Source organism: Daphnia pulex, chromosome 7 (assembly GCF_021134715.1).
Source record: "Daphnia pulex isolate KAP4 chromosome 7, ASM2113471v1".
NCBI classification, from domain to species: Eukaryota; Metazoa; Arthropoda; class Branchiopoda; order Diplostraca; family Daphniidae; genus Daphnia; species Daphnia pulex.
This window is the reverse complement of record NC_060023.1, coordinates 7,823,879-7,836,747: the sequence shown is the minus strand read 5'-3', so window position 1 is coordinate 7,836,747 and position 12,869 is coordinate 7,823,879. Positions and strand designations below refer to the sequence as shown.

The 12,869-nt window shown below is 38.9% G+C and overlaps 2 protein-coding genes across 2 annotated transcripts; both read left to right on the top strand.

Moving 5' to 3' along the window:
* Nucleotides 1-95: 95 nt before the first annotated feature.
* Nucleotides 96-1,491, top strand: LOC124197617 (speckle-type POZ protein-like). The gene has a single exon (XM_046593150.1). The coding sequence runs from the start codon at nt 509-511 to the stop codon at nt 1,457-1,459; it is 951 nt and encodes a 316-aa protein (XP_046449106.1). The 5' UTR covers nt 96-508; the 3' UTR covers nt 1,460-1,491.
* A 1,753-nt stretch (nt 1,492-3,244) lies between these two features.
* LOC124197763 (speckle-type POZ protein-like) lies at nt 3,245-4,253 on the top strand. The gene has a single exon (XM_046593307.1). The coding sequence runs from the start codon at nt 3,506-3,508 to the stop codon at nt 4,211-4,213; it is 708 nt and encodes a 235-aa protein (XP_046449263.1). The 5' UTR covers nt 3,245-3,505; the 3' UTR covers nt 4,214-4,253.
* The last annotated feature ends 8,616 nt before the right edge of the window (nt 4,254-12,869 follow it).

Sequence of the window (12,869 nt, the reverse complement as noted above, 5' to 3'; positions counted from 1 at the left end):
TAGTAATTTGTTTCAATAACTCGATCCCGTAATATTGTAATCGATTCTCGAGATCGTGGGAAACAGAAGGTTGGGTTTCAAAAACAGTTTACCCCAGTGCTGAACCCCAAGGGAGATCCAAAGGGCTAATCGCTATTCCTAACCCATCTTCTCCTGCTGTACTGTCCATGTAATATTCCGCAATCCCAAATTGTCACTCATGACTTCACAGTTTGCTTAAGGGGTGATGTTTAAAGTTTGGTTTTCCTTGTCCCCGTAGGCTTCCAATCTCTTGCCATCAACTCCCAAAAGCAAAAGCCCTTCCTATGTACAAAAGAACTAGGGCCGTGTAAAGACCTTCAGATTTATTTCTTCATTGCTACTCAAGTCATCAAGTGAAAATCGAATGTTCCTCATCTAATACGGAATAAGTCACCAATTTTATTGAATTTCAGTGCCTGTCTAAGTTTCTAGTGATTGGATTAAGTGCATCAGTTACTCTCAGTTTTGAATTATTCAGAGTCAAAATATGGCTTCGATGCAGAAAATAAGAGAAGGAATTTTTAAGATTTCATGGATGAATCTAATACCATCCACACCTAGTAGCAATGTGGAAGTTATTTTGCCAGAAATCGCTGAATCGTGCAAACTGTCATATGAATACATTAAGCAGAACGGCCTTTATCTAAAAGAAGTTGTTCTTGAGATTGACATTGTATTTTCTCCAACAAATAAGAAGCCCCGGAACCTCGACACTGTCACCATTCTGGCCAGTAAAGATGGTAAAAACCAAATAATGAAGTTTGAAAATTCAAAATGGAAAGCTGCCTTCAACAATAACGTACAAGACCACCAGTGTCATTGCGGAAAACTGTCTGGATTCAATCTCAACTTTGAAATCGTAATTGATTTGACATCTAATTCCACGATTTTGGTGAAGAAAGAATCGAAGCATGTCCTCGATAACCTTTGGAATTTTTGGATGGAAAAAACTCTGGCTGACGTCACATTCAAGTTTAAAGAACAAGTCATCAAAGCTCATACTTTGATCGTCGCATCCGGAAGTCCCGTCCTTTGCGCCATGTTCCAAAATGACTTCCAAGAAAAGTTGGAAAAAATTGTGGAAATCAAAGATATCCAGCTGAACGTTTTCGATCATCTTCTTCGCTACATCTACACGGGGGATGCTGACCTTGACAACGTAGATGTTCCTGGACTGCTGGCGGCTTCCGAGAAATACGGAATGGATTCTTTGAAAGAGGAGTGCGCATTGCGTCTCTCGCAAGATCTCAACGTTGAAAATGCCGTACGAAATCTCGTCTTGGCTCACCTTCACAATTCCCCCAAACTGCAAAAATCTACATTGGATTTAATGTCGAGGAATGCAAAAGCCATTTGTTCCCGAAGAGACTGGATGGAGCTAATCAAGAAATATCCGGAGCTTAGCTTTGCGGCAATGCAGATGATGGTGAATTGGTGATGGGCTGATGGAGCTTAATAACGTATAATCTTCTTTACATTGTGTTATGTAATACGAACAAGTGACACAGAAATTGGATTCCAGAAATACAGAAATTTTGATTCTCTCGAGCTTGAAATTTGTTTGTCCAGACCTATTCCCGCATATTCCCAAGTTACCGATGCCTTTTTCAGGGCTATGAACTGTTTTGTGTTAGTATCGAAAACAAAATTTTCCCTGTATAAATTATACATAACGGCAGTTAAATGTTCAAATTACAAAAAAAAGGCTAAAGGCGGTAGCATGACGTGCCTAGTTGTCAGTACACTCAGGCCCAGATAATTCTTTGTTAATTCTTCCTATTCGTCCAGAATACGAATTCTGTAGAGGAAATCAAACCGTCTGTTAATGGACCACATCACGGCCGTTATCAACATAATGCGTGAAATTTCATGGAGAATTAATTAATGGCGTCTCAATAATGAGGTTAAATCAGGAAAAGTAGAAACAGTGCGTGTAATTCTTATTATATTTTTAGGAGATATATCAGCCGAGTTACGAACTTTTCTTAACGTTTTTAACATGCCAGACGCTTCAGATCTCGGTGCAGCTGATTAGTTATCACCTCTTTTTGGTGAAAAAACCAAGTTTCCCGTCTAAATTAGGTAAATGAATGCAACTTTCGTGCTTTCGTCCCTCCCCCCCCTTTCCTCTCAGATGTCATCATACTCATCAATAGGTGCGATTTCTTACTCCTCAAAGTCCCGCAGTGGTTTCATATGTACTTATATACCCACGAGTCATGACTTACGCACTTAAACGACTTACACAGACGTCCGAATTTATTGCACTAAACGCTAAGTCTATTTTTTCTGCAGAAATTGGATGGGAATGGGAGTAATCAAGAATTATCCTGAGCTAGCCTTTGCTGTCGTTCAGCGCATAGCAAATTTTTATACTGATCATTGAATAGTTGAATGTGAGATTTCTAAACTTCTGGTGGATCACTATCACCTGACTTGAACTAAATATAGGCTATTTTGTTTGTTTTACCATTTTGATTTTTCTTTGATTCAGTAGCCTAATTATCATTCATTTTTATCCTAGCAGATGAATGGAAATAAATCTGCGTTATAATAAAACAAGTCTCATGTTATCTGAATTGAAATTCTAATTCACGTTTCCTGTGCCTTATGCACGCACTTTAATTTCCTCTTCGTTTCGATTCGAAAGACGGTGAAGTGAACGCAGTGCAGACCACCGACCTGTTTTGAAAAACAGGACCAGCATTTACGTTACGCTACTATCTTGCTTTTGATACTTTATTCCACATAAGACATAGCCTAAATAATTCAATGTTACGTTTACTATAATTATTATTATCTTTTTAGGAAATAAAAATATAGCCCCCCCCCCCCCTCAGATGTCATCTAATAGGTGACGAGTTCTTATTCCTAAAAGACCCCAGTCGTCCCTAATATTACCCAAAAACTTATGAACATTTGACGGCAAGGTTTTATTCGTCCTTCTCCCTCTAGGCTTCCAATCAAAATCTTGCCGAAAAAAGGAGTAACGTTAGCACTACGTAGTTTCGGACCGTTTCAAACTAGCAGTTAAAGGCTTGCATGGTCTTCATCATTATCAGTCAACAGCAGGAAATCGAAAGCTCCTCATCTAACATGTAAGTCACAAATTTTGTTGAATTTCAGTGCCTTTCTATAAGTTTCTAGTGATTGGATTTAGTAGTGCATCAGTTATGATACTGATCCGTTTTGAATTATTTCAGAGTCAAAGATGGCTTCAATGCAAAAAATAAGAGAAGGAATTTTCAAGATTTCTTGGAAGAGTCCAAAACAATGTTATAGGCCTAATATAATACAATGTTATAATGAACATGTGGAAGAAAATTGGCCAGAAATCGCTGAATCGTTCAAACTCAAGTGGTATGAGAGCAGTTTTAATAAAGAAGTTGATCTTAGGATTGAAATTGTATTTGCTCCAGCAAAAAAGCCCAAAAATCTGGACAGTGTTATCATTCTGGCCAGTAAAGATGGTGTAAACCAAAAAATGAAGTTGAAAAATTCAAATTGGGAAGCTACCTTCAGTAACAAACAAGCACAACGATGTTGCGGCAAAAGTGCATTCAACTTTGAATTGATAATTGATTTAACATCTGATTCTATGATTTTGGTGAAAAAAGAATCGAAGCATGCCCTCGATAACCTTCGGAATCTTTGGATTGAAAAGACTCTGGCTGACGTCACATTCAAGTTTGAGGAAAAAGTAATCAAAGCTCACAGTTTAATTGTTGCCTCCGGAAGTCCCGTATTTTGCGCCATGTTCCAAAATGACTTCCAAGAAAAGTTGGAAAAAATTGTGGAAATCAAAGATATCCAGCCGAACGTTTTCGATCATCTTCTTCGCTACATCTACACGGGGGATGCTGACCTTGACAACGTAGATGTGGGTGGATTGTTAGCGGCTTCCGAGAAATACGGAATGGATTCTTTGAAAGAGGAGTGTGCATTGCGTCTCTCACAAGATCTCAACGTTGAAAATGCCGTACGAAATCTTGTCTTGGCTCACTTTCACAATTTCCCCACTCTGCACCAATCTACGTTGGATTTCATGTCGAAGAATGCAAAGTTCATTTGCGGCCGAGCAGACTGGCTGGAACTGATCAAAAATTATCCGGACCTCAGCTTTGTGGCAATGCAGATGATGGTGATGGGCCCTGCTGTTGATGATGGAAAGTACAACAACATTTGGTTTTAACAGGTTCCTTCATTGATGCACATTTTATGTATCGTGTAATGTAATACGAACGAGTGACACGGAAATTGGATTCCAGAAATACAGAAATTTTGATTCTCTTTTATTCTAGCTTGAAATTTCTTTTTTCAAAACCAATTCCCAAGTTATAGATACCTTTTTAGGGTTATGATTTATTGTGTTTCTTGTTATACTTATACATTATACATAGGATTAGTAAAATGTACAAATTTAAATAACAGTCCAAGATAAAGCGGAACCATGTGTTTCGGCTATACACACTCAGTCCCAGATAATTCTTTGTTAATTCTTCTCATTCATCCAATTCTCAAGTATTATTGCCAATAATCAGGATCACGCAGAAATCAAGAGCCGCATCTTGAAAATTGCGAATCGAATTCAAGTGCGCCCAGATCAGCAAGTCAATAGGGTTGTTCACGCGGATGCGACTGAAAAGAAAGCGGATGCACTCTTCCTTTTTTCAATCCGAGCTGTCATATGTAGTTGTCGGCTGCCACAATCCATAAATAGCGACTCTTCGGTTAGTGGTATACTTATCCGGCCCAAATAAATTTAATGAAGCAGTTGCTTGAAAATCTCTGGCTGGATAACTTGGATGGTGACTTGTTCCGTTTTATATCGTCTATAGACGATATAAACTCTTTCATCTTGTGTTGGAATAGATCCGGGACCCCCGGCCTAACAAGGATGATGATGGACTCCAATAACTTGCTGCTGATTGGTTTCCTATCAAATATAGAATTGGGAGTCGCAGTTTCTTTGTTGGACACACATACACATCTTTCAAGTGCGTGAGAGCTTTAATCTCTCGCCGAGGCTGAAAGGGTTGAACTTTATCCAGATTCGACAAGTCAACACTGGCTGCTTCCAGATTCCATCACAAACTTGGGGTGCAGGAATATCAGCAAAGAATTGATCCGACGGAACGAAATGACTTTCTCAAGAGGCTCAACTTCAACTCCTTCAAAGTTGACCCAAACAGCGCACGTTTTGTCGTAATCATCTGTCCAAGGTGCCACCCCCACCTTTATTTGTGTCTAAAAATGTTACTAACCCTTAACATGGCTTTGCCATTAAATGAGTCTGCGTCGTCAGACACAAGAGGTGCAATTTTAAACGGAAAGATAAATTACTATTTCTGGTTCTAGAGCAGAAGTCATCCAGTTTAAACGTCCCCTCTTTTACTCGCTTTTTTGTGTCCCGTTAATTTAATTGATTCCCTTAAACCGTCTTCCACTTCTTACTTCGACTTAAATCAGCATTATTAACTGGTGTTTATTAGGGTGTACGACGTTGAGGCCTGTGTCTTTCAGGCACACTTTTATTGGGCCTCAACGTCGCAAAAATTGGGCGGACTTGCCTTTTTGCTATGCTATGTCGGTGGTGGAATTGTTTACAATTATATGCATCACTCAATTTAACTGAAACTTATGCTTGACTAATAAGTGACGACGACAGAGCATCTCAACAACTCAGCCACTCAAAAGGGAGAAAAAATGACGCTGAAAAGAAAAAATCCCGAAAAAAGACGGACTTATTCAGTTCTCTAATTCTCTATCCTTTATTCGTTTTCCTCCGTTTTTTATCCTTTCTTTTTAAATTTGCACCTACTTCTTTTATATTTCGTTCCAGTCTTCAATTTCTTTTTCGTGGAACTGCATTAGCTTACAAATGTTTATTAGCTGACAATCACAAAATGCTGGAGCTCAGCTGTTTAAGCTTAGCCCACAATTGGATGCCTCCAGCAACAACTGCTCTCGGTTTTTAAAAGAAAATGTTTCATAATCGCATCAGCAACTCGTTATCAAACGAATTTTTTTTTTTTCTGGCGAAATTATTAAGCATGACTTTTGAATGAAACGCGGAAGATGATGTCAGTGTCAGTTTAGTATTCGTGCCGAAACCAAGATGACAAATGTTGATAAGTTCAAGGAATTAATGCACCTAAAGTGTTTTAGATGTATAATTTTTTCCCCTTCCGTTTCCCTAATTGGCATACCTATTTTTGTCTTTATTCGTTGCAAAGAATCTGATCTCTTGCTGCGTGCGCGATTTTCTGTGAGATCAAATTCAAATCGTGATTGCACTCATCGCTCAACAGATATCACCACCGCACATCACCAACACGATCCGTGTTCAATTCCTTTACCTTCCCACTTGTGTAATACCCTTTTTGTGTATGCATATATCCTACACGTAAGCTCATCATTAATAAAAAACGGTCGAATGTAAAAGTAAAACTATCGTCGGACGCCACTCCAAATAGCCTTCAATTTCAATTCTTTCAGCCAATTTTCTTATATATCAACTCCCGTTTTAAAATGTTCTTATCCTAAGTATTAGTTTCGTTTAATTTTGAATGCGACGTTGCACTCCAGCGTTATTTTCTCTAAAACGTCATTTACCTTTCGTACCCTAAAAAGCTTATTGTTATAATAAGCAGAATATAAAGCCTTGGAATATAAAGCCCTATAGGGGTATTTGAGTCCGTTTTCAAAAAATTTCTTCTACGGTGGGCAAAGGCGATCAGGGAATTAAATCAATAATATTATCTGGCCTGACAAAGGGCGGCAAAACACGAAATATCACAAATTTACTAGGTTTACTGTAAATTCCTGTCTGTCGTTGACTGGACCGTAATTTACTCATTTCAGACAGTGTGAACCTGAGGTAGAGTGAAACAGGATTATTTTTTTTTTTTTTCAAAATACCCGGGATTATTTCTACGGAGACTTCTACCGTTAGGTCTCATCTGTGTCAATGTTGTGCAACACGGCTGGAAAAGGCAGCTAGATTTCTGACAGCCAAGTGGGTTGCTGGGCTGGCTACTTCACATCATCGGTCCGACAGCTCCTTCAAAACAAGAATTCGCAGTGGGATAGGTCCGGATAGGTCCGCGTCAAACGCAGCTTGGTGTTTGATATCGAGTATACTATCATCCACTGTATTTTTTGGCATTAAAAAAAAACTTTTTCTATATAGCTTTTATGATTATATTTGCATGACGGAACTTGCTTTTCGCTTACTTTGTGCCTCGCTGACTGCATATTCTGCGTCGCACTTGCGTTTTTACATCGCGATTTTTAGTTCCCCCTAGTTTTTCTCGGGAATTATTTGTGTCGTCGATCGAAATCAATTTCAACGGAACAGCTTTCGCAAGTTCTCCAACACCTGACTAAATAATGACTGATGACGCCAATCGCATAATTTATATTTGACCTACGTGAGCGGTGGTGATATATTGAAACTAACTTCACCATTTCGTGTTTTTTATCGCTTTTATTCCCTGGACTCACAAAGCCTTGTTCCAAGTTTCGTTACTTCTTTTTTTTTACGTTGATGCCAAACCATCGTCCAGTTTTCTTGATCAATACGTATAACAATGTTACACAAACTGAATTAGTGAGCGCGTGCTACGTGCTCATCATGACTTCGGCAGTCTTCCGTGCCCGCCGGCATTGATAGTCGTGGCCTCTGTTCGTCGGCCGCGCTCTTTATATTCCACGAAAGTCCGCATATGAGCGTTTACGCCGATGGCATTTGCATCGTAACTTGAAGAGTATTCTATTCATCATGTTATTATTATGCAGCACTTGTGAGCAATCTGTCCATAGTTTGTGCTAGTGGCAACGTAAAATACGGAGCAAAGCGCGTGTACTTTAAATAGGTGAAAGGTGACGAATAAATCTTAACGGTAAAATGACTTTCAAACAATCAGCTTGAAATAGAAGCGACGGTATTTTTTATGTAAGATGCAAGCGTGCAAGCCATTTCGGGGAGACAAAAATGAAAGACAATTTTCGTTTGAACCGGACGAACCGTAGGCTATCTTTCACGAAACCCGTCACAATAATAATATGTATCTAATGGAAACTCCTTTTATTTCGTGTCCTCTAAATTTTTGTTCCTCGAATCCTTAATTGACAACGAAATCTAAAACATGTTGTATACCGTACCGCTTTTTAAAGCAAACGTTTTTGCAAGCGTTTTTTGTTTTTTACTTTTTCAGAGAAAAGTAAGAAAACATATTTAATTCACCTTTTCTATTTCCCGTGTATGATTAGGCCTACTAAGAATCATAATCTAACTATTGATAATGCTAAACATAAAAACACATAAGATTTTTGCGATTTTTGTGTCGTTTTGGTTTAAGATATTTTATTGAGACATTCATTCAAATCAACAGGGACACACACAACTTAGCACACATTCTTCAAATCCACGCTCCATTCATTCACACGAAGGAAGCGAAGGAAGAGAAGAAGAGAGAAAGAAGGGGAAAAAATAGAAAAGAAATTGGGTCGTGATATTGACGTTCACCTAACAAAATTTAATTCGACACCAATTCGACGCACCTTCAACAGCTAGCAACTATATTTCCACGATGGTGCGAAAATATTTCGACAACAGGTAGCTAATGTACTTCGACCTAACCTAACCTTAACTAACTTAACCTAATCTTAAAAACGAATTGCCGAAGTACTTTGGCATACACTGTGTCTACGTATTCTCGCACCAGTCGAAATACAACTGCCTTATGTTGAAGTTACATCAAATCGATGTCGAATTTAAAGTTTTGTCAGATAAAACGACCAATATCCGACCCAATTCTGAAAGAAGAATATGGCGATAAAGATTAAGAAGAAAAACATAATAGATGAAGGTAAATAATTAAGGGGAAGGTAAAGAATAAGACAGAAACATATTATATAATAACAAGAATAGTTTTTTTTTTAAGGTTTTTTTTTATTTTATTATTTTTTGGGGGGGCGAGGGAGGGGAGAATACACGAAGGAAGCGAAGGACCAAAAGATAACGAGAAAGAAGGGGAAAAATAGAAAAGAAATCGGGTCGGAATACTGACGTATACACTCAACAAAATTTTAATTCGACAGCAATTTGATGCACCTTCAACAGCTAGCAACTATATTTCCACGATGGTGCGACAATATTTCGACAACAGGTAGCTAATGTACTTCGACCTAACCTAACCTTAACTAACTTAACCTAATCTTAAAAACTAATTGTCGAAGTACTTTGTCATACACTGTGTCTACGTATTCTCGCACCAGTCGAAATATAGTTGCCTTATGTCGAAGGTACATCAATTCGGTGCCGAATTAAAGTTTTGCCGGATGAAACGACCAATATCCGACCCAATTCTGAAGGAAGAAGATGAGAAAAAAGATGAAGAAGAAAAACAATAGATGAAGGTAAATAATTAAGGGGAAAAGAAAAAGAATAGAGAAAGAAAGATATGAAATCAAGAGTAGTTTTTTTTTGTTTTTTTTTGTTTGTTTTTTTTGTGTTTTTTTGTTTTTTTTTTTGTTTTTTATTTTGTGAGTTTTATGTTGTTTTTTTTTCTGATTTTCTGACGATTTTTTCCCATTGAAGTCCTTCGTTACACGTAATCCTCTTTTTTACTCGGCTGACGACGACGCTGCTGCCTCTCTATTTTTCTTGGCCTTTTTCCGTCTAGCTGTTTTTTTGTTTATCTTTTGCTTACGAGTCATCAGGATAGGGTTGATCTCGCACGAAAGAGATTCTTCCACCAGGTTCTTGTCGACGACAGGATCATCCAAGTGAGTCGACTGATGTATTTCTTCAGTAGTTGCTCCTGGCAAAGTCTCTTGCTGGTGGACGGCCAAAGCTTCAGGTACAATTATTTCAGGTGTTACAACATTTATTTCAGGTGCGTGGTCGATGGTTGGAGACGCATTAATCAAATCGGCAACACAAACGCCATCCGTTGCTGTAGGAACTAGCTCCTCTTCCTTCTGGTACGATCGTTGGCCATTGATGTAATATGCAACTTCTACCTTATGCCAAAGGTTTATGTTCACCAGAAAATACAGAGAACCATCGCAGGTTTTATAGGCTCGCCTCGCGTCTGATGGATGGACAAAGACAACCGCCATGCTTTCGGCATATTGTCCTGTTTCGTCGGCAAACATGGTGTAATGGGCCACTTCGCCAATGATGAGCTGAAGGCGCTCAACAATATCGGCCACGTTAACGGAAGGCGGCAATTTACTTAACAGAATGTACTCATCGGCTGCTTTCTCGTTTTCGACGAAAGATGGCCATGCCACCGGTGGTGATATGACATCGTCCACGGAGTCGGTTGATGCTGTCTGCTGATCATGTTCATCGGCTGAAGTTACATCGGTAGGTTGGGAAACTTCAACCGGTGTAGGAGAAATAGTTGGAACCGGCTCCTCTTCCTTCTGGTACGATCTTTGTTCATTGATAAAGTAAGCGACTTCGATCCTGTTGCCTTCCGAGAGCATACCATCGTATTTCTTATACGCCCGCCTTGTGTCCGATGGGTCAAAGAAGAAAAACGCCATGTTGCCTATGTATTGTCCTTGTTCGTCGGCAAACATGATGTATTTCGCCACTTTGCCAACATGTAGCTCAAAGTGATGGAGGTAATCGTTACCGTGAAGCCAAAGTGGTAGGTTGAATAAAATTATATATTCGGAAGCGACCAATGGTTCCAAGTTGGTATCCGAGCTGGATGTCCACTGGAAAAATACTTCGTTGGGATACTCGTCGGTAGATTGAGCTGTTGCAGGACAAATTGCCAAGTCGTTCGATGGTTGCATATTGGGTTCCTCACATCCAACATCTGGTGTTACTTGAGTGATGGTTTTCTCTGATGTGTTTTCACCCAGCAGTCGAAGGACTTCCGTTTTCTTTTCGTCGGTTCCAATCAGGTTGTTATCGCACAAATTGTCCATTTCATCTCCGATATTGTCAGCGGATGAAAGCAAAGAAATGGCTTCTAGAACACGGTCTTTATGTTCGATAATAAGTTTTGACTTTGTTTGGTTGTCAATTAAACGCATATTTTCCTCTTCAAGGAATAGTATTCTTGCTTCCATGGCACTTTTATTAGAGGCTGCCAACTCATCCAGTGCGTTTTTGAGCTTCCGATTGTTGTTCTCGGAGAGCGCTAGTTCAAACTTCAGTTTAGCCAGTTTGACTTTCAGGATCTTATTTTCGGCAGCAACATTGCTTTTTTCTGCAAGCTTCTTTATCAAGTTGTTGTTATTTTCTTGATAGCTGTCGTTGTTGTTGGTAATTGATGGTCTGGTAGTAATGGCGGTACCCTTTCGGGTTCCCAACACGTCAGGTTCAACACGAATACTCTTTTTAGTATCCACAACTGTTTGCGATCTGGTAAGTTCAGTACAATGACTGACAAAACACAATCCAATCCACATAACTAAAGTAGCAATCAAATCAATTGGGGAAATCATGATAAAGACCGATTGAAAGCTTCTTTGCAGTGAGAAATTATGAAGGAATAAACTACTATGGCGAGTTTAAGTATATTGTCGTTGATGGCGTCGCCTCCTTATATGCCGGCAGGGGAATCCCAGCACCTTCGCACGAGTTATTTTCCTATGTTTTTCCTAGCTTTTTAATTAAACTTCTTCTTTTAAACGTTTCATATTGGATTAAAGTCATAGTTTCAGAATTAACAAATATTGTTCAATTATTTTCAAACTGAATACAATTAAATATCACCTTTTTATTTGCATTTATAATGTAGGTTTTGGTGTTTCTGGGTTATGAATCATAACCCTCATTGCATCATTGCTCATGCAATGTTTCCGCAATTGAAAAAAAAGCGACAGTGCGCCAACGGTGGCCAATTGGCAAACTTCAACATTTTCGAACAACTTCTACTTTCCCGCAGACCCGCACGCATCCAAATTTGGAGAGAAAAATCGAGTCGTTTTTTTCAATAATTCTTCTGTCTTATTCGCTTATGAAATGAATCCTATTTCGAATCTCATAAAAAATTAAAAATCTAATGCTTGAAATAAAAACTCGTTTATGCTAAGAATTCAGGAATGCGATTCGTCATCATCAGCAAGAATGTTCGTCTTAAAATCCTGTATTAATAATTTTGGAGCCCTGCATCCACGTTTAATTTTCTAAATTGACTTTGTGACGTATGTGCGCTTTCCCCTGTACTCACTCTACATTGCGCTACCGCAAATTCGCCAACTATCACGTTGCTTCAAGCTTTTATCTTGTCTCATAAATCACCTGGAGCTATTTGCCCTAATGAGCTTTTCAAGGTAACATTCTGTCTCGCTTTGATGGAGGTGGAGACCAATAAGTATAACTTTACTTCAATAAACTTCTGAAAGATTAAAAATTGGCGCGCATAGTTCAACAATTTATTATTACCCCGAGGACTTTTTTTAAAAACTATTTCTTCATACATTTTATTCGTAATCATCATTTATACACCAGGTTTTTTAAATATTTGTTTACTTGGTGCAATCATATATGTTTCAGTCGGACCGTTCATTCGACTTTCCGAGAAGAGCAATCTGTTTCTTATTTCCCGTTGTCGTTAATAATTATTAAGAGAAATGTGTCATCTAAAAGATAAGTAATTCCTTCTCTGATTGATCAAGTGCATATGAACACATATTTTTGCAGGTGGGAATTCTCTGGGACGTTGGAAATATTACTCTGTGCGCCGGTCAGTCCCAGTCCGTACGGTACATGGCCCGTGCCCCATTTGTCGTGTGTGTGTGTGCGCTTTATTACCCCGCAGCCGACCGTCGTCGGATTAGTGAAACCGGCATCGTTGTTGATCAATTTTTGTTTT